The 20,390-nt window shown below is 45.2% G+C and overlaps 1 protein-coding gene across 4 annotated transcripts in view; it reads right to left on the minus strand.

The window, feature by feature from the left end:
• Positions 1–243: 243 nt before the first annotated feature.
• LOC123426227 (protein GRIP) overlaps positions 244–20,390 on the minus strand; it is a 55,596-nt gene continuing 35,449 nt past the window's right edge. For 2 of the 4 annotated variants that reach the window (XM_045110017.1, XM_045110014.1), the window contains exons 15-20: positions 13,524–13,551; positions 13,367–13,419; positions 12,297–12,419; positions 1,518–1,623; positions 1,380–1,438; positions 244–722 (exon numbers count right to left, since the gene is read on the minus strand). In XM_045110017.1, coding sequence (XP_044965952.1) covers positions 612–722; positions 1,380–1,438; positions 1,518–1,623; positions 12,297–12,419; positions 13,367–13,419; positions 13,524–13,551 — 480 coding nt within the window. In that variant the 3' untranslated portion in view covers positions 244–611. Of the gene's footprint in view, positions 723–1,379; positions 1,439–1,517; positions 1,624–12,214; positions 12,263–12,296; positions 12,420–13,366; positions 13,420–13,523; positions 13,552–20,390 lie in introns of all 4 variants that reach the window. The other 2 variants (XM_045110016.1, XM_045110018.1) reach the window with 2 other exon arrangements.

Genomic DNA, 20,390 nt, shown 5'->3' on the forward strand with positions numbered 1-20,390 from the left:
GTCGGCGAGTTGGAGTTGCTCTCACAATGTAGATTGTTTCTCTGAGTTTCAGCCTTGGGTATGTAAATAACCAGTAACATATTATTGGTATTGGAGCAACAGTAGCAGTCTCTCCTGCTGTGAGGAACGGTGGGAACGTTAGAAACAGAACCATGTTTCCCTCGTCATATAATTGCATTTTCAATATTCACAGGCTCGGTCATAGACTAATCAAAGAGAGTCGTTCTAGAAAACACACTTAGGTCACTAAATCCAAAAATTTCAAATTAGCATGATTCTATAATGCTCATAGGTGTACGACATTTTCTACAAAAAAACATGAACGGTCACCAGGACGGAGAGCTTCCCCAACTGAGGAAGGATCAAGCCAGTGTCTCGTTGTCTTTGAATCTAAATACCCAGAGCGAGAAATCAAAAATAATATATGTATTTATGGTTTTCTATTTTTATAATATACAGTACTTTACAAAAGGTAAGAAGAGCTGAGAAGCATGCAAACAAAAGAGCCACCTTTCACAATCAGTAAGACCGCTGGGATTTTGGATCACCCCGTGAATGTGAATCTACCTCTGTAAAAGGAGGATCATCAAAACCAAGATCTTGCACCGCTACTAGAATGTGAATCTTCCAAAGAATGAGTTTGGTGTCGATCCACCATCTGACAATGCTGTAGCTGGCGGCGAAGCGACATTTGAGAGGACGCCATGTTGGCATTTATTGAGCTGCCAAGGTTAAGTATGTCAACTTCTCTCCTTCAGAGGGCATAATTGGTACTCCCTTTATTAGTGACCTAAACGATCTTATATTTCTTTACAGAGAGTATTTTACTATCAGGGTTATAACAATCATTCCTGTTGCAGATAATTTCCAACCACCGTATTAGGGATATCATTGGATGCTTTATAGCAGGCATGGAAGCAAGATAAATTCTTAGTACTTCTTGCAACAACAAAACACTCCCAAAACTGTACCCATGTCAGCGGGATGAAAGCAATAATCCATAGATAATAGACTCGAGTCCGTGTTCAGGGTAAACAAACTTACATAATCACAACGACAATTAGTCAATGCTTATATGCTGAGAGTGCAAGTTTGAGAAGGATCGGGTTTTCCTGTAATTACGTGTGGCTTTTGTTATTTATATTATGCTATAGGAATTGGAACTGCCGCGTCTAGAATGTGCTCTACATTATAGACATGTTACACGACGCTTAGCAGCTTCCCTGTGACTTCCACAATACTTGAGTAACTTAACCATGTGCTAGAATAATAGAGGATGTTAGGCCTTCTAGAGCTAATTTGTACTACTACTTCAACAATATCAGAGGTTACAAGTTAGGACACTACGACAAAACATTTTATATACGAGTTACAAGTACCTCGTCGGGGCTGAACTGTAGTAGCATAGCAACCACAGGTAGCAAGGCCCCCACCTCCCCTGTGTAAAAGATACCAAGTCAATGTTGCATATCATCTGTCAATCAACAGCAAAATAAGCAATAAGAAGTTCCGGATACCTGTTTCAAGAAGCTTTAAGATCACATTTTTTAGGTATGTCATATCTATTCCTTCTCGCTTTTGTGATCTCTCCATATTCCGAAGCTCGGCCTTCAACATTGCTTCCTGAAATACAGAATTTCAATAGATCAGGCATCCTACAGAAGGCCTCACACCAATAACAAGTCACGTAAGATTACTGTTAGAGTTATAATATAAGTCATATACCCTTTTGTATTTATCCCGATATATAAAGGGTTTCCTGCATATAGTCCACCACATGTACATGTATATATACTGGTTTATGGCCTCATGGAAATACAAGTTGCTTTCCTAACATGGTATTAGAGCTTAGGTTCTTTTAGCACGCGCAACTCGTGCTCCTCTCAATCCCAACCCACAGCCGTCGCCGCTGCCTTGGCAAGGCGTCTCGTCCCTGTCCGTGCTCTTGTCTGGTCCCGCTAGAACACGTCTCTGGTTCCCTTGATCCGATCTACTGAGCTGACTCTCCTTGTTCCCGTTCTCATCGCCGCATCGTCCCGGGCCGGATCCCGCTGCTGCCTCGGTGCTCCTCGTCCCAGGCCGGATCCAGCTGTTGCGGACCCCACTGCTGCCTCGGTGCTCCTCATCCCAGGCCGGATCCCGCCGCCAGTCTTCTGCCCTCACCGGATTTCAGTCCACTGCCGCCACCAGTCGCCCACTTCAGACGACGCCCTCACCGGATCGGGCGCGGATCGGGCTGCTGCCTCGCTGGATCTCGCCACCACCCTCTCGATCTCTCCTCGCTATTGTTGCGCTGTTGGTTCGAACGAGAAGATCTCTGCCAGCTAAATAAACTGCGAACTGCTGGATCCTGTCGCCACCAGCTCCTGATCTCGTCGCCCCCCTGCTGCTGAATTCGTCGGATTTCGCCGGATTCTCCTGTATCGACGTGATCTCAAAAAAAAAATTCTGCTGCATCCGGCTACATTGTTGTTCCTCGTTGTCCGGTTATCTTTGATGGCACTAACTACAAAGTTCATTGGCTTAATGCACATTCACATGCGTGGCATCCGCCTATGGGTTTTTCTTTCTGACGAGGTCTGTTGTCCACCATGTCCGGTTCCTCCCGTGGCTCCCACTCCGCCGACCCCACCGGCTCTTCCTGCGGATGCTCCTCAGGCCGCAAAGGATGCGGCTAAGCTTGCTGATGAGGCCGCTATCCGTGCTTATGATGAGAAGGTCTTCTTATGAGGAGGCTCTTCAGACATATCATGGTGCTCTGTCTGCTTACACCCAGTGGCTTGATAATGATGCTCGTGCTGCAGCTGTTCTCACTGCTAGCGTTCTGCCTCAGTTTGCCTCTGAGTTTCTGGGCCTTCCTACTGTGTTTGAGATGTGGACTCGCCTTCGTCAGTGCTATGAGCCCTCTGGTGATGCCTTATACCTCTCTATGGTTCGTCAGGAGCATGCTCTTCAACAGGGTGACTCTACTGTTGATGACTTCTATGCACAGAGTTCTGCTATCTAGCGTCAGCTTGATTCTCTCCGCAGTGCTGGTTGTCGTACTTGCCCCTATTGCCAGGCTGTCCAGGCCGATTTGGAGTTTCATCGCGTCTACGAGTTCCTGTTTCGGCTCCGTAAGGAGTTTGAGCCCCGGCGTGCTCAGTTGTTTGCTCGTGGCCGTATCTCTCTCATGGAGGCCCTTTCTGAGATTCGTGCTGAGGAGACTCGCTTACGTGGTGCTGGTTTGCTGGAGGTTCCCTCGGTGCTCGCTACTCGGGCTACTTCTACGCCACCTGCTGCACCGACCCCTTCTCGCTCGAGTGCTCCGCCGCTCTTGCCCACTCCTTCTGGAGGCTCAGGTCGCCCCCGTTCACATTGTGGCTACTGCAACAATGATGGTCATATTGAGTCCCACTGCTACACGAAGAAGAAACACTTGCGCAAGGCACGATCATCATCTACAGAGACCTCGTCATCTACCTCGACAGCTTCAGCCATCGCTTTGACTGAGCAGGATATTCTGAGACTTAACGTCTGCTCGCTGCTTCAGGTTCTTCCTCGACATGTACTGTTGGTTCTGTGACTGAGGCTTCCCGCACTGAGCAACCACCTTCTACACAGTCAGGTACATCCCCATGGGTTCTGGACTCTGGAGCTTCCTTTCATATGTCTTCTAATTCTTCCACTCTATCCTCTCTTCGATCGCTTGATTCTCCTGTTCATGTCCTCACCGCTGATGGTACTCCCCTTTCTGTCGTTAGTACATGCAATCTTACCACTCCTTATTCTGTTCCTGATGTTGCTCATGTTCCTCGACTTACCATGAATCTGTTTTCCGCTGGTCAACTTGCTGATTCTGGTTGTCGTGTCATCCTTGACCTTGACTCTTGTTCTGTCCAGGACCGTCGCACGCACACTCTGGTTGGGGCTGGTCCTCGCCGCCGTGATTCTGAGGGTCTTTCGGAGTTGGACTGGCTTCATGTTCCTTCCGCTGCCCACTCTATCGCCAGTTCTTCCGCTTTGGTCGCCTCGGCTACTGGTTCCATCCAGCAGTGGCATCATCGACTTGGTCATCTGTGTGGTTCTCGTTTGTCGTCGTTAGTTCGTCAAGGTCTTCTGGGGTCTGTCTCAGGAGATGCCTCTTTAGAGTGTCAGGGTTGTCGTCTTGGCAAGCAGATTCAGTTACCATATCCACATAGTGAGTCAGTGTCTAAGCGTACTTTTGATTTAGTTCATTCCGATGTATGGGGTCCGGCTCCCTTCGCTTCGAAAGGGGGTCATAAATACTATATTATTTTCACAGATGACTTCTCTCGTTACACATGGCTTTATTTCATGACTTCTCGTAGTGTTCTTGCTGAGCAAGGGACTCTCTCTCAATTCTCTTGTCCTGATGCTCACGCTCAGAATGGTGTGGCTCAGCACAAGCATCGTCATCTTCTCGAGACGGCTCGTGCATTGATGATTGTTGCCTCTCTCCCGCCTCATTTTTGGGCTGAGGCCGTCTCCACCTCCACCTATCTCATCAATCTCCAGCCTTCCGCTGCTCTACAGGGTGGTGTTCCTTTCGAGCGTCTTTTTGATCGTTCTCCCGATTATTCGATGCTTCGCTTGTTTGGTTGTGTTTGCTATGTTCTTCTTGCCCCCCGCGAACGCACCAAACTAACCGCTTAGTCTGTTGAGTGTGTCTTCTTAGGCTATAGTGATGAGCATAAGGGCTATCGTTGTTGGGATCCTATCGGTCGTCGGATGCGTATCTCTCGGGATGTGATTTTCGGTGAGTCTCGTCCCTTCTACCCACGCCCATCTTCCTCGACCTTTTCAGTGGAGGATATCTCTTTCCTCACTTTTCCTGACACACCTATCACACCCGTCGAGCCTTTGCCTATTCGTTCCGCTCCCTCTGCTTCTCCACCTCCACTCGATTTGTCGCCACCATCTTCCACGGTCTCCTCGCCTAGCATGTCACCGGATTCTACACCTTCATCTCCGGTGACTTCTTCGTTGCCACTCCCCGATTCTACCTTGGCGATTCCTCCTTCCATTGTTCCATCTTTTCCTCAGTGTTACACTCGTCGTTCACGTTCTGTGGATGCCTCTGTGGATGTGTCGTCATCCTCGTCTCAGCCTACTTATGGCTTGCATTCTCGTCCTTGTCCACCTGTTGATCGCTTTGGATTTTCCACCGCTGGTGCTGTTGTTCTTGAGCCGACTACTTATCATCAAGTTGTTGTTCATCCTGAATGGCAGTTTGCGATGGCGGAGGAGATTGCTGCTCTTCAGCGCACTGGTACATGGGATCTTGTTTCCCTTCCTCCCGGAGTCCGTCCCATCACTTGTAAGTGGGTCTACAAAGTTAAGACTCACTCCGATGGTTCTCTTGAGCGTCACAAAGCTCGTCTTGTGGCTCGTGGTTTTCAGCAGGAGCATGGTCGTGATTATGACGAGACTTTTGCTCATGTGGTTCATATGACCACTGTTCGTACACTTCTTGCCGTGGCCTCTACACGCCACTGGTCTATCTCTCAGCTTGATGTTAAGAATGCTTTTCTTAATGGTGAGCTGCGTGAGGAGGTATACATGCAGCCACCACCTGGGTATTATGTTCCTGATGGCATGGTATGTCGTCTTCGTCGCTCTCTCTATGGCCTTAAGCAAGCCCCCCGCGCCTGGTTTGAGCGTTTTGCCTCTGTGGTGACTGTCGCTGGTTTTTCAGCCAGTGTTCATGATCCAGCATTGTTTATTCACCTTTCTCCTCGTGGTCGGACTCTTCTTCTTCTCTATGTTGATGACATGGTCATCACTGGGGATGACCCCGAGTATATTGCCTTTGTCAAGGCCCGCCTTCGTGAGCAGTTCCTTATGTCTGATTTGGACCTCTTCGCTACTTTCTTCGGATTGAAGTCTCTTCTACCTCTGATGGCTTTTTTATATCCCAGGAAAAGTATATCCAGGATCTTCTTCCTCGTGCTGCTCTTACTGATGAGCGCATTGTTGAGACTCCTATGGAGCTCAATGTTCACCTCCGCTACTGATGGTGATCCCCTGCCTGACCCGACGCGTTATCGTCATCTTCTTGGCAGTCTTGTTTATCTAGCTGTCACTCGTCCGGATATCTCTTATCCGGTTCATATTTTGAGTCAGTTCGTCTCTGCTCCCACATCGGTTCGCTATAGTCATCTCCTCCGTGTTCTCCGATATCTTCGGGGCACGATCTCCCACCGTCTATTCTTTCCTCGCTCCAGTTCTTTACAGCTTCAGGCCTATTCGGATGCTACGTGGGCTAGTGATCCTTCAGATCGCCGTTCACTTTCTGCTTACTGTGTTTTTCTTGGTGGTTCTCTCATTGCCTGGAAGACGAAGAAACAGATTGCAGTTTCCCGTTCGAGTGCAGAGGCTGAGTTGCGACCGATGGCCCTTTTGACGGCAGAGGTGACTTGGTTACGGTGGTTACTTCAGGATTTTGGTGTTTCTGTCACTACACCGACTCTGCTCTTATCTGACAGTACAGGTGCTATTAGCATTGCGCGCGATCCTGTGAAGCATGAGCTCACCAAGCATATTGGTGTTGATGCTTTCTATGTGCGCGCTGCTGTGCAGGATCGGGTCATTGCTCTTCAGTATGTGCCTTCCAAGTTACAGTTGGCGGATTTCTTGACGAAGGCCCAGACTAAAGCACAACATGGCTTTTATCTCTCCAAACTCAGTGTTGTTCATCCACCATGAGTTTGAGGGGGGCGGGGGTGTTAGAGTTATAATATAAGTCATGTACCTTTTGTATTTATCCCGATATATAAGAGGTTTCCTGCATATAGTCCACCACTTGTACATGTATATATACTGGCTTATGGCCTCATGGGAATACAGGTTGCTTTCCTAACAATTACAAGTTTGGGTCATTTGCATTTTTGTCCCTAACTACAACCACCTACTCAAATTTGCCCCTCATAGAAATGCCCTTCTATGTCGTTACCGTCCGGTCAACGGGCTTTGACCGTCTTGTGAACAATAACTCGGTGAACAGTTCGATAAAAAATAACACCAAATCTGAAATTTTGTGGGATCAGAGTTACTTGGGTGGGCAAGGTGCGTGCAAGTTTTCATGCTATTTACACATTCCACGAGCTCGTACCAAAGGAAAAAAATATGTATGCCTATGAACAGTAAATTCGAAAAAATAGCAAAATAATTCAAAAATATATGATTTTTTTTGGCATCAAAGAGGCATGGGTGCGCAAGGTGGTTCCAAGTTTTTGTGATCAAATGACATGTGAGGAGCTCTAGCAAAAAACATAGTGCATTTTTTCAAAGATTTTTCCGAGCCAAATTTTACTTTTTTTCTCCACGAGCTCCGACAATGTCGAAACACTACAAAAAATTGCAAGCACCTTGCGCACCCAAGCACCTTGGACGCCAAAAAAAATCAGATTCTTTTGAATCTGTTTGCTTTTTTTTTGAATTTTTTGTTCACAGGCGTACAGTTTTTATTTTTTCCTTTGGTACGAGCTCCTAGAATGTCGAAATAGCATATAAATTTACACGCACCTTGCGCACCCAAGTACCTTCGATCACACAAATTTTCAGATTTTTTTGAATTTGTTTGCTATTTTTTTATTTACTATTCATCACGTTACTGTTCACCAGACGGTCAAAACCCGTTGACAGGATGGTGACGGCACGGAAGGTCATTTCTATAAGAGGAACTAACAGAAGAGGAACAAATTTAAGCACACTTCAAAATTAGGGGTAAATCTGAGTAGTGGGTTCGAGTTAGGGACATATATGTAAAAACCCTACAAATTTCATCGGAACACAAAAAGCGTGAAAGATATTTTTGTTAAATACAAGATCTTAGTTCTGTATTTTATTCAACTCATCACTGCATTGACCACATACAGAAGGGAAAGGGGAGCAGAAACTAAGTGTATATAAATTTTCAAAGTGCAGGAAGCATGTATCTTGTTCAATCAATTATAAATGATTAAACAGTACACAACACATGTACATAAACTGTTGTTACGTGTTCAGGACTCGATGACTCATAAAACTCCCATCGCTAGATTCCGTTAGAATTCCACAGAACTAGGAATATTGCACAACTTAATGGCTTAAAGACGAAGCTTCTATTAACCAACTGCACCCTAATGTTCACGTGATAAAATAAGAATAGGGCTTATTTAGAACTTTCAAGAATGTATCACGAAGAATAATGACCTGAAAATTAATCACATACTCATCACAAATAATGTGACAACAATTCATACCAAAGTTTTCACTATCGATTTCAGCAAGGTTAGTTAGATAAATAAATTTTAACCAGAACAGCATCAAGGAACAGATGATAAAGGAGCATGACTTCTGTCTCAGTTGAGTGCAGCACACGAGTAATAGTTACTGCAGAACTACTGTTAGAGACAAATAGGCTTGAGCGGTATTTCAGATTTAGGAACAACAGTATAAATATGACTAAATTCCACAAAAAATAACACATATGATGGAAAACTGTCGCAAAAGTATGAATGAAGATTTTATTCAGAAAACTACTTATTGAAGGTCATATTCCAAAGAACTAAAACCACTTGGCCAGAAAACTGCCACTCGCACATCCAGTGTGCCGCCTACAAGGCTTCGGCCTGCATCTGAGGCTAATTCATGCCAAACTCAATTATGTTGATTGTGCTTTTTATTCTGCTTGCTTTATTGCTGCGGTAATCAGAATTCCAGCTAACTAGGAGACGAGCAATGTTTGACAATTAAATCAAACTCGCAAAAAAGTTGTGGCATGAATTGAAGAAACTTTGTTTATTAAAACCATTATTTCCTATATCAATTGTGGTATGTTATGATGTACAACAACAAAGCCTTTCAATCCCAAACAAGTTGGGGTAGGCTAGAGTTGAAACCCATAAGATCTCAAAACCTAGTATGGCTCTTACTTGTGGATAGCTAACTTCCACCCATCCCTGTCCATGGCCTAGTTTTTGGTGATATTCCTTCAAGTCTCTCGTAACGGACTCCCCTTATGTCAAGTTTGGTCCAGCCTGATCTCTCTTGCTTTATCCTTCCTCTATCCACCGGCGCTTCCAGAGGCCTGTGTTGTACATGCCCAAACCATTTCAGATGATGTTGGACAAATTTCTCTACAATTGGTGTTACCCCAACTCTATCACATATATCATCAATCCGAAACCGTTCTTTTCTTGTGAGGCCACATATCCATCTCAGCATACTCATCTCTGCTACACCTAACTGTTGGACAAATCGCCTTTTAGTAGGCCAGCATTCTGCGTAATATAAATTCGCAGGTTGAACCTTTTAGTTGGACATATCACTTTTGTGGTGCTCTCGTCACGGAGGAAGCCAATAGCTCCATACGGCTTTGATTCCATGGCTCACATCTTCATTGATATCACCATTCTTCAGTAGAAATGACCCCAAACATCAAAAGGTATCCTTCTATGGTACCACATGCCCATCAAGGCTAACCTCCTCGTGCCTAGTAGCACTGAAACCGCACGTCAAGTTTTAGTTTTACTAAGCCTAAATTTTTTCAGTTCCAAAGTCTTGTCTTCACATCTCACTTTCTATTAACGCCCGTCCGACTATCATCGACTAGCACCCACGACATTCGCAAAGAGCATACACCATGGGATATCTCTTTGTATATCCCTTTTGACCTCATCCATCACCAAAGCAAAAAATATATATAAGGGGTCAAAGTTGACCCTTGGTCAAGTCCTATTCTAATTGGCAAGTCATCAATGTTGCCATCACTTGTTTGAACACTTGTCACAACATTATCATACATGTCCTTGATGAGGATATTGGACTTTGTTGGGACTTTGTGTTTGTCCAAAGCCCACCACATGACATTTCGCTACATCTTACCATAGGCCTTCTCCAAGTCAATGAACATCGTAAGCAGTCCTTCTTTTGCTCCTTGTATCTCTCCATAAGTTGTCATACCCCGGAAAATAGCTTTTCTGGTCAACCTCCATATTGTTAGGAAAGCAACTTATCTCTATTGAAGGCCCAAGGGACATATATATATTACACAAGACTTGAGGTGGAAAGAAAGCAAACATAGACTAATAGGGACTCCTAGACCAATACTAATACTTCCTAAACCCCCCCCCCCCCCTTCATACTAATACTAATACTAATATGTCCAAAGAATGTTGTTGCTCCCTCTATGTCCACGTATAGGCCTCTTGAGCCATACCTCTGAGTCTATTCACATGTTGACTTTCCACGTCACACGTGAGAGGGGGTGTTGAAGTGTATATATGGATTGCCTTAGACCTTTCCATCAGTTCGGTCTTTTGGTTGCATTGGCTAGTGCATGAAGCTTAACCATAATTACACTGAGTTACTTGAAGAGATTTTGGTGTTTTGGAAGCACAAAATCACAAATATAAACAACTTGTTGACTGCAAAAGGAGGCCAAAATCATTCCGATTTGGTGATAAGGTGATGGTCTACCTTCGAAAAGAGAGGCTGCCTTTAGGTGTTAAAGGGAAGCTTAGGCAGCGAAGGTATGGGCCCTTCTCTATCATGAGGAAGATAAATGCTAATGTTTATGTGATAGATCTCCCAAGCGACATGGGTATATCCAACACTTTCAATGTTACGGACTTGAACCTCTACCATCCAGAAGAAACGCTCTATGAAGATAAATCGAGGGCAAGTTCCAAACAACCAGGGGAGTGCATGAAGCTTAACACGGCATCAAAGTTTAAGGTCTTGAGTTCAAGTCATGGCTTTCGCAATTTATGTCCAAAGATTGTTGTTGCTCCCTCTATGTCCATGTATAGGCCTCTTGAGCCATACCTCTAAGTCTATTCACGTGTTGACTTTCCACGTCACACGTGAGAGGGGGTGTTGGAATTGTATATATGAATTGCCTTAGACCTTTCCATCAGTTCGGTCTTTTGGTTGCGTTGGCTAGTGCATGAAACTTAACAATAATTATACTGAGTTATTTGAAGAGATTTTGGTGTTTTGGAAGCACAAAATCAGAAATATAAACAACTTGCTGACTGCAAAAGGAGGCCACAATCATTCCAAGTTGGTGATAAGGTGATGGTCTACCTTCGAAAAGAGAGGCTGCCTTTAGGTGTTAAAGGGAAGCTTAGGCAGCGAAGGTATGGGCCCTTCTCTATCATGAGGAAGATAAATGCTAATGTTTATGTGATAGATCTCCCAAGCGACATGGGTATGTCCAAAACTTTCAATGTTACGGGCTTGACCCTCTACCATCCAGAAGAAACGCTCTATGAAGATAACTCGAGGGCAAAGTTCCAAACAACCAGGGGAGAATGATGAGGAACAATAGTTGAGGATAAAAGAAAAAAGAAAAACACATGCCATATTTGTTTGGCTACTTCTAGATACCTCGAGTCTAGTGTAGTATTTCTCTTCTTTTCTAACCTGCCTACTGTTTTCTAGAGTCCTCTAGTTGTGAGTAGCCATGAGTAGAATGGTGTATCTTAAGTAATGTTTTCTGGAGTGTTCTATTCATAAGTAGAAGTATGTGAAGGCTTCCCAAAGCCCTATAAATAGAGGTCCTCGCCTTTAGTTTGTGGTACCCACTATCTATAATAGAACTTGTTCTTCCTATCTAAGATCTTGGACTAGATCGTGTGGTCTAGGAGTTTTGGATTGAACTCCTGCTGCCATATTAGCCTCTAGAGCGATATCTAGCGCAACACGTTGAAGTGGCTCCTTCAACTCTAGTGTTGCACACTTCGTAGAAGCAAGTTGGAGTTGCTCCTCCACGACTTTGTGCTGTTTCAGCTACCTTCCAAACGCAAGTCGGCATCTTCATCCACATACTGTTTGCATCACCTCCTTCCTCCCGAGAGTCCTCCTTAATAACCCCTCTCATGTGCTGCCTCCCCCTTAAACTATATGTTATAGCATGGTCGCAAATAAGGTGATTTCAATTCTTGCCCCTGACTAATAAAATCCTGTAATCGATATGTGCTTCAGAAATGAAAACATCAATATGTGCAGTTTTGCGATAGTTCATTATAGACGTAGTTTTGCTGATTTTACTCCATGAATAGTGAACTCACATACCCTACACTATATTTGGAAAATAGTTGTACACATTTTGCAAAAGTAAATCATGACTAGAATGATCATACTGTATGTATAAATTAATCAGCACATCCAAACAATGCGACGCAACTAATTTAGGTGCGAAAAGGGAAAGATTCAAAGTAGCCACCTGTTGATCATGAAGACGGTTTTCACGCTCAAGATCTTCAATTTCTTGCTGAACAATGAAAAGAAAAAAAAATAGTTCACACCAAAAAGGAAAGAACAGAAGAACCGAAAATGTCTGCTAAGCTGAAACTGACTTGAAGCGCCAAGATATGCCTCTGTGACTGACCCAATTCTTCTTCCCTTTGTGCTTGTTGCCGTGCAAGAAGCTGAAATTTACAAATTGTAAGCTGAAACCTGTGAGATGTCATATCCCAGTTGATTAGCAAGGTGTTATAAGTTGGACGGGTAACTCAAAAGAAAGAATGGGCAAGACATTAGGACACCATCTCAAGGGTGCAACATTACAGATCAAATGTCCAATTAAATACAAGTAACTAGTTTGGACTTTGGTTTCTTGGAAGTTTGCTGGAGCTCGAGTGAGCCGGAGAGGAAATTGGCATCGGTGCTGCCATCCAAAGCCAACGAGCTCCAGCCGCATCCGCCCAAGTAGCAGCTACCCAGCATAACCTTTCAGAAGCTACGGTGGAAGCAAGGTGGGGTGCGTGCACCAATGAGGCCCTGGTGAGCACAGACTCAGCACCGGTCCTGGACTAGGTGGGCAGACGCTGAGCTTGTGAACCATGCTGGCAACCCGTGCGTGGCTGCTCATCCGGATCTTGTTTGTGTTGAAATATATTGCCTGCCATTCTCTATCAGTTCGGATCTTTTAGTAACTGGCTGGTGCATGAATTCAATAGTTTGATTGGATTAGCTATGAGTGAATGTGTGATAGATTGTTCAGCTGATTTAATTAAGCTGTGTGATGGATTCCTGACAAGGTTCTATTTGACTATTTTTTCCTTGATGCCATTTTAGTTGATCTTTTTTATGTACATTGCAGCTGATGACCAGCTCTTCCCCTCTGTGGCCACGTGGCCCATGCACATGACCAATAACAAGACCTTGAAGTAGTCGTTAGTTGCCAATGTGAGACGGAGAATATCAAATGATATAGAGCTCGTGCTTAGCTACCCACCAGGTAGAGAATCCACTCGTATAGCCAAATACAGGAACAGTGGTTAGAAATTTATAATATCCACAAGATTTTTGCAACATTTTACTAGCGATTTCCTACTTAACATTTTCGAATAGTTTATTTGAAACATAACATTACCAGAATTTGCTGCTCAGCCAATTCAATACTTAGTGCATCCTGTTTAACGTATCCTGCAAATACAAATAGTGTCAACGGTGCCAAATTTTAACCATTCAATTGATGGAGAAAACATAGGAATATTAGAAAATGACACAGTATTGAGAAAACCAATTACCTGGACTTTGATTGTCACTGTTGCTCACCTGTAGCGTCAATGCAATACTCTCATCAGCAGTTTCAAAACATAACTCCATATATTTACAAGTAATGCAATGTGAAATATGAGAAGGAAACTCCCACTGTTGCATGTTATGAAGGAAACTCCCACTGTTGCACGACTTGGAGCGCACCGGCATGGCACTGAGGACTCGTTGGCTATGGTTCAGCAAAACCGATGACCGTCGTGCATGGGTTGGACTCGACCTCCAGTTCTCTGCTGAGGAGCGAGCCTTCTTCTTCGCGAGCACCCACACGATCATTGGGAACGACGAGAGCACTAGATTCTGGAAGGACCGATGGATCAATGGGTGCTCCGTCTACGAGATCGCGCCCCTGCTCCACGCCTGCATCCCCAAGCGATGTAGGAAGAACAGGACAGTCGTTGAGGGCTCGCAGGCCCACCTTTGGGCGCGCGACATCCACGGCGTCCTAGGAGTCCATGAAATCGGGCAGTACTTGCTGCTTTGGCGTCTCCTCGAGAGCGTGTCACTCTCCATTGAGCCTGACAAGATGGTTTGGAAGTGGAACGAGGCCGGCACCTACATCGCTAGATCTGCCTACCACGCATCCTTCCACGGATCGATCGCCTCCGACGACTGGAAGCTCATCTGGAAGAGTTGGGCGCCGCCGAGAGTGGAATTCTTCCACTGGCTCATCGGCTTAGATCGTTGCTGGACGGCGGATCAACTCGCTCGGCATGGAATGCAGCACCATGCGGCATGCCCCTTGTGCGACCAGGCCCCGGAGACGCTGCACCACCTCCATGCGGCAGGTATGGCATGAGATCCTTGCTTGGATGCACGTGACCTGCAGACCGCCCGACAACGAAAGCTCCCTGCTCAACTGGTGGCACCATGCTAGGCAAGACACCCCTCAGCTGATGCGCAAGGGACTTGCATCTGTGACGCTCCCGAGTCCTGACGCCTTGGATGATTTGGAAGCATAGGAACGATTGCCTTTTCGATCGTGCGCAGCCGTCCGTCCACACACTCGTGGGCAGGATCAAAGATGAGGCCAGGCTTTGGGCCACTGCTGGTGCCGAAGGGCTTAGGGTTGTGCTGGCAGCTTCATGGGGTGTGCACTAGTGGCCATCCGATATGTGTATCCATCTCCTAGGAGGACTGTAATTTCATAACTCTCTTTTCTCAATGGAATGAAACGCAAAGGTCCATTGCGTTTTCCCGAAAAAAAAGCTCAAGACCTTAGCTCTGATACCATGTTAAGCTTCATGCACTAGCCAACGCAAGCAAAAGTCCGAACTGGTGGAAAGGGCTAGGTAATCCACATATACACTTCAACATTGTGAACCTTGATTCGCAGTGGGATAACTACAGTGTTGAAGATAGCCAGGCGGCATGGCTGCGACAAATTGGGTTGCCGTAGGTTGGGACAAGAGAATAAACTGGAGAGATAAGATTGATTGTTCTTGCTTGCCTTAACCTTAGGCACATGTCATCCTTTTATAGCAGATGCTTAGGCCATTGACCTTTCCTAACACAATATCTCCCCTAATAATAAAGCGCGCAGCGCTTCTGTCGTCCGTCGTCGACACTTTTGCAAAAAAGCCCTCGCAGTTTCAGTTAATTAACACGCAATCCAACTTTAAGTCAGAACGAACCGTTTTCTGTCGTTTTACATAAAAGTCCTCACAGTTTTAGATAATCAACCCGCGGTCCATCTCTTAGTCAGAGCCGACCCGTTTTTTGCATTTTACAAAAAAAACCTGATGTTTCAGGTAATCAACCCGCCGTCCCTATTTAAGTCAGCCGAAACGTTTTTTTGTTTTAACAAAAAAAACCTGACTTTTCAGTTAATCAATCCATATTTTATCTAAAACAAAATTATCCATATCTTTTAAACCATAACTCCGATTTTAACATGTTATATATGAAATTTGATTGAAAAAATGTGTAGAATCTAAATAGGATGTTATTTTTAGCTGTGGAATACTTCTTAAATATTATTTTTGGTGCAAACTTAATCTGTAGTGCACGTCTTTTTTTTCTCTCTTTCCGACGACCATACGAATTGCAATAAATATCTATCAAATTAAAACCAAATTGAGAGGAAAGAATACATCGTTAACCACACATGCACACCTTTGGAAAATCTCGTGGGGAGAAACAACATATTTCTCATCTTATTCCGAGTGATTGTACATTCAAACGCGTTTTCGTTGTGTGGGCACTGAGGCCATCGTCGACAACACAAATGTGATGCCATGTGAAAATATATTACGTTCAAAGCGTGTGTTATTTTCTCTTCCGTTGCAACGCACGGGCTTTTTTGCTAGTGACTTCCTAACGAATTATACTACTTTAGTCTTAAACGTCATAATACAATGCTATTACCTAAAGGACTCTTCTCCCTTCCTTCCCCGGCACGTGACCTGCTGCTGTTGCAATATCCCTGACCCTCTTGCCAGCCTGCTTGGCTTATCCACTGTACTAGTGTCCACAACACTACACCCTTCCCAGACTAGCAGCATGCCCTCAAGCTGCAGGGTGGCGGCATTGTTGAAATTCGATCACATCATGCTGAATTGTTTGCTTGGCAGTATATTTTGTTGGATCAATCCCTTGGTCTTCTCTCGGATCCTTTTCCTTTGTATGCACAGCAACCCCATACAAAATTCAAAGCACAACACCTCTGCAAGCTATTTTTTCGAAACAAAAAAACTGTTGAATGTGTGGCCCATCACTGTTGGCCCAGGAGGCCCAGGTCCATATCCCAGGTCCATATTCGACCTAAAAGGAGAGGAACTCAATCTTGTCTAGAGCTAAGCACCGCTACACCACATTGAAGCCACAGGGTTCGCCTCTCCTCTCTCAACATGGTATCAGACCAGGAGGCGGTCTAGTCGCCGGTGACAGCAGGGCCCGACAAGAAGGGGGAAGGCGGCGGCGGACTTGGGTGACGGCAGGGCAGCTGCGGCATGCAGCAGGCAAGCTCGGGCGAGCGGCTGGTGAGGAGCATGCGGCGCTGCTGCATGCGAGCTGTGGGGAAACACTGGTGGCCGTGGCCCGACATCTTCCTCCTCTTCTCTTTTCCGGTGGCTTGAGTTTGACTTTTCTTGTTGCTGGAGCGGTGGTGTGTGCGCGAGGAGCTGCTGGAGCAGCTGAGGAAGGGAGAAGGAAAACAGTGGAGAAGGTAAAATCGAGTGTGACTGGTGCTGCTGCTGTTGTGCTGATTGGAGAAAAAGGAGGAGTTGCTGCTGCTTTTATTGCTGCTGCTGGTGGTGTGCACTGCTGAGGGCTTAACTACTGTTGCTGCTGTCTTGAAGTGTAGAGTATGAGCTGGTGGTGCATGTGTTGCTGCTGCTTCTGCTTGAGGTGTTGCTGCTGCGTGCGGTTATTCGAAGAGGAGGGCTAGCTGCTGTGTGTGGCTGCCTGGGAGGAAGATGGCAGGTGGTGAGGTCGTGGATATGTTCAACGACTTGGCAGAGCAGACTAGGGTCACGTATTCGGACGGCCAGATGATGGATGTCCGTGTGACGCAGAGGAGGAAGGAGGAAGGCATGTAGGAGATGAAAAGCTGAGAGGAGACCATGACCTGAAGAGGACACATGTGTCAGGCGGATGTGAGCTGTGGACATGTGCGGCAAGTATGTGGCAGCGTGCTTTGTTGTTTCCCCTCGGCGAAATGATGCAGGAAGTAGAGGATGCAGGTGAGATCGAACAACAAGATAGCCAAGAGGATGCTAGTCTTCCAAGTTTGGCTCATTTTATCTGTACAAATTAAGCAACACTGAAAAGGCCACAATAGCTGCTCACAGAACTGATCCAGACTGGGTACTCGGACTGGTGCATCTCAACATGTTGCTGGTGACTTCATGGAATTTGAGTCATATGATCAGCACACTCCCTCTCCAAGTAACACTATATGTACATCTGGTGGGACATTGCAGCCTATTAAGGGTATTGGGACAGTTCAATGTACACCTGCTAGGAAGTTATCTTAGGTCCTACATGTGCCAGCTTTCCCGGTCAATCTGCTGTCTCTTAGTGTTCTAATCGACAGGTGGACTGTAGGATAACACTTGACAGAGGAATGTGCTTGATTCAGGACAGGCCGACTGGAAGGAGGATGGGGGCTGGAATAAGGCATAGAGGATTCTGGGACATGGACCATGAGGGGCTTGGTCAGATGCGGCTCAGTGTTTGCGGCAATTGTGGAAGAAAGAGAGTCCGTGGCGATGAAACATCACTGCAGAATGGGGCATGTACCATTTGATAAAATGTACAAGTTATTTCCTTATGTAATGCACCGAGTAGATAAGAACAAGCTGAAATGTGATGTGTGAGTTTGCAAAACACACTGACGTCTTATGTGAGTAAGGAACTTAGAAATATATCTCTTATTCACCTCACTCATGCTTATTCGCTCGGATCTGTGGACAAGTCTTGTGGTGTCGGTTAGTAGTGCAAAGTATTTTGTGACCTTTATTGGCTGCAACTCACGTATGACATGTGCCTATTTGATGCATCACAATGATGAAACTTGCCAACCGACGGGCCACCCCCGGTATCATACACCATTAGTAGCCCCCAAGCTCGTCAGGAGTTCCGCTTAGCCTTCAATTGTAACTTTGTCTTGAGTCGCCGTGATGATATCTTGATGAGCTCTCCTCCTTGTGGTTGGTCATATTGCCCGTCGGTTCCTTCAGCCAATCATGGAGTTATCTGGCTTCCGCAACTCGGGCTTCAGCCAAGCCAAATGCCGATAAGGGTATCGGAGGTCACGCCTCCCAACCACCTTGTCTAGGGACTGGTCCCCAGGCAATGCCGGTCCCATTGAAGGTTTTGTTCCATCGCTATTATTATGCATCATTTCCCGTGCCCGGGATCCACGCGGCACTCAGACCTGGCGTGAGTTTCGCAGCGAAGGTTGTCGCTTGGCATCATGTGCCATGCTATATAAGGAGGGAGGGGGTTAAAATCACATAACAGGACACGTTTCAAGCTTTTGGAGAGGTTAAAATGATTAAGTTGCTGCTCGACACTTAAGCACACACACACGCATGTGCACGTGTTGTTGCTGGTCGCTGGCACAAAGCACACACATACGCACATAGTCGTCTCTCCTGATCCCCTTTTTCATTCACTGTCTGGAGCCACAAGCCCACTTCTGCTGCTATTGATTCCTCTCGCCACTGATGCCACTCGACGCTTGCATCACACCTGGCCTCCTGCTCCAGCAAATTGAGCAGCTTCGACCACGCGCGAGAGGCGGCTCAGGCATTCTGTCAGGGTGAGGGGTGAGGGGGGAAACACGAGGCAAAACATTTTGTGGCATTGTTGATGTATTATGGAGATTTGCAGGAGGATAAATCGGTAGAAGTCCAGGTTGGAGCCGGCTACGAGGAGCTCCAGCCCAAAATAGCTGCTTCGGCTTCTGGGCCATTTCTGCGGAGCGCTCCGCCTCACAGCTGCGTGGAGCCGGCCTAGAAAACGACCCATTGGTGCGGCTACGGCTTCTACAGCCCGAGAAGCCGTAGAAGCGGGCTCTTTAGAGCTGAAACAAACAAACCCTTAGTACGACATGCATACCTCCCACCCAGGAGTAAGGCAGGTTATGCCAAGTTGTAGTCTTTCGTCTTCTGTCTAGAAGATTTAGTACGACATGGATACCTCCCACCCATGAGTTTAAACTTGTTTTATCTTGGCATAAATCTTAAATTTTAGAAAGATGACTTTAGTCTATTATAAAGCTCATTTTTGAAGCCAGACTTGGTGTGGATTTATCAATTCATGCCAAAATGGCAGCCATACATGATATAGAAATCATTTCAATTCAGAAATCCATGTGGCTGCGAAACATGTAATTTGCAATAGGATGTCCATTTCAACCAAATGAAATTCTAACAAAGGTTTCATTTCATTTCTACCAAATGAAATGAAATGAGAGGTGCCAAACAAGCTGTACATATATTTCAGACAGAAAACCATTTGTGTCCTCACAGAGGCCCTTAGTTATTTGCAAGGAAAAAACACCTCTTCCATGCACTTTTTGTTCTCTTTATCTATGGGACATCATGGGGCATCATACTGATGGGGATTCACATCTTACAGTACGTGAATGTAAGAACATAGTGACATTAACTGATGGTGTCACATATTCAGTGTTCAAGAAAGCGTTTTTAAGCGACGCTAAGCGCTTCGCTTTTGCCCTAAGCGGTAGATTAAGCGTTTTTTTTAAATTTGGCCAGAATTTGACTGTTTTTGAAGTACTTTTGCTTGTCTGCTTGCGCAATAATGGCAATATCCCATTTATCTTATTACTAGGCTCTGTTTGGGAACTATTTCCTTCATATGCTGACAAAATTATGGCCACGTGATCTCTATTAGGCTATGACTATTTGAACTGAACTGCATTTTAGTTGTTATTTTGCTTGCCATGTGAACTTAATGTGTACTCGCTATGGTATGAACTGTATTTTAGATGGCTATTCGATTACACATGTGCCATGTTTCCTATTTTCCTGTGTATATTATTCAAAATCTATCAAATTCTAGCCAATTTCAGAAAACGCTTAAGTGCGGTTAAGCTGCGCTTAAGCATCCATTGCTCTAAGCTGTGGCCTTCCGCTTCGCTTAAGCTTTCCGCTTTTCTGAACATTGCACATATTATTACAAAATTGTACTAGGAGATGATAATGTGATTCTAATTTTACTTAGGAGCCATTTCTACTCACAACCGTGTTGTTTGGATATCCATCAGTACTAGTATTATTTTTGCTCAGTATACTTCCACAAGTATTAATACTGTTACTTCACCCTTAAACTTTCTATATGGTCATTTTGTCCATGTGGCTGCCAACTAA

This window comes from Hordeum vulgare, chromosome 2H, assembly GCF_904849725.1.
Source record: "Hordeum vulgare subsp. vulgare chromosome 2H, MorexV3_pseudomolecules_assembly, whole genome shotgun sequence".
Taxonomy (NCBI): Eukaryota; Viridiplantae; Streptophyta; class Magnoliopsida; order Poales; family Poaceae; genus Hordeum; species Hordeum vulgare.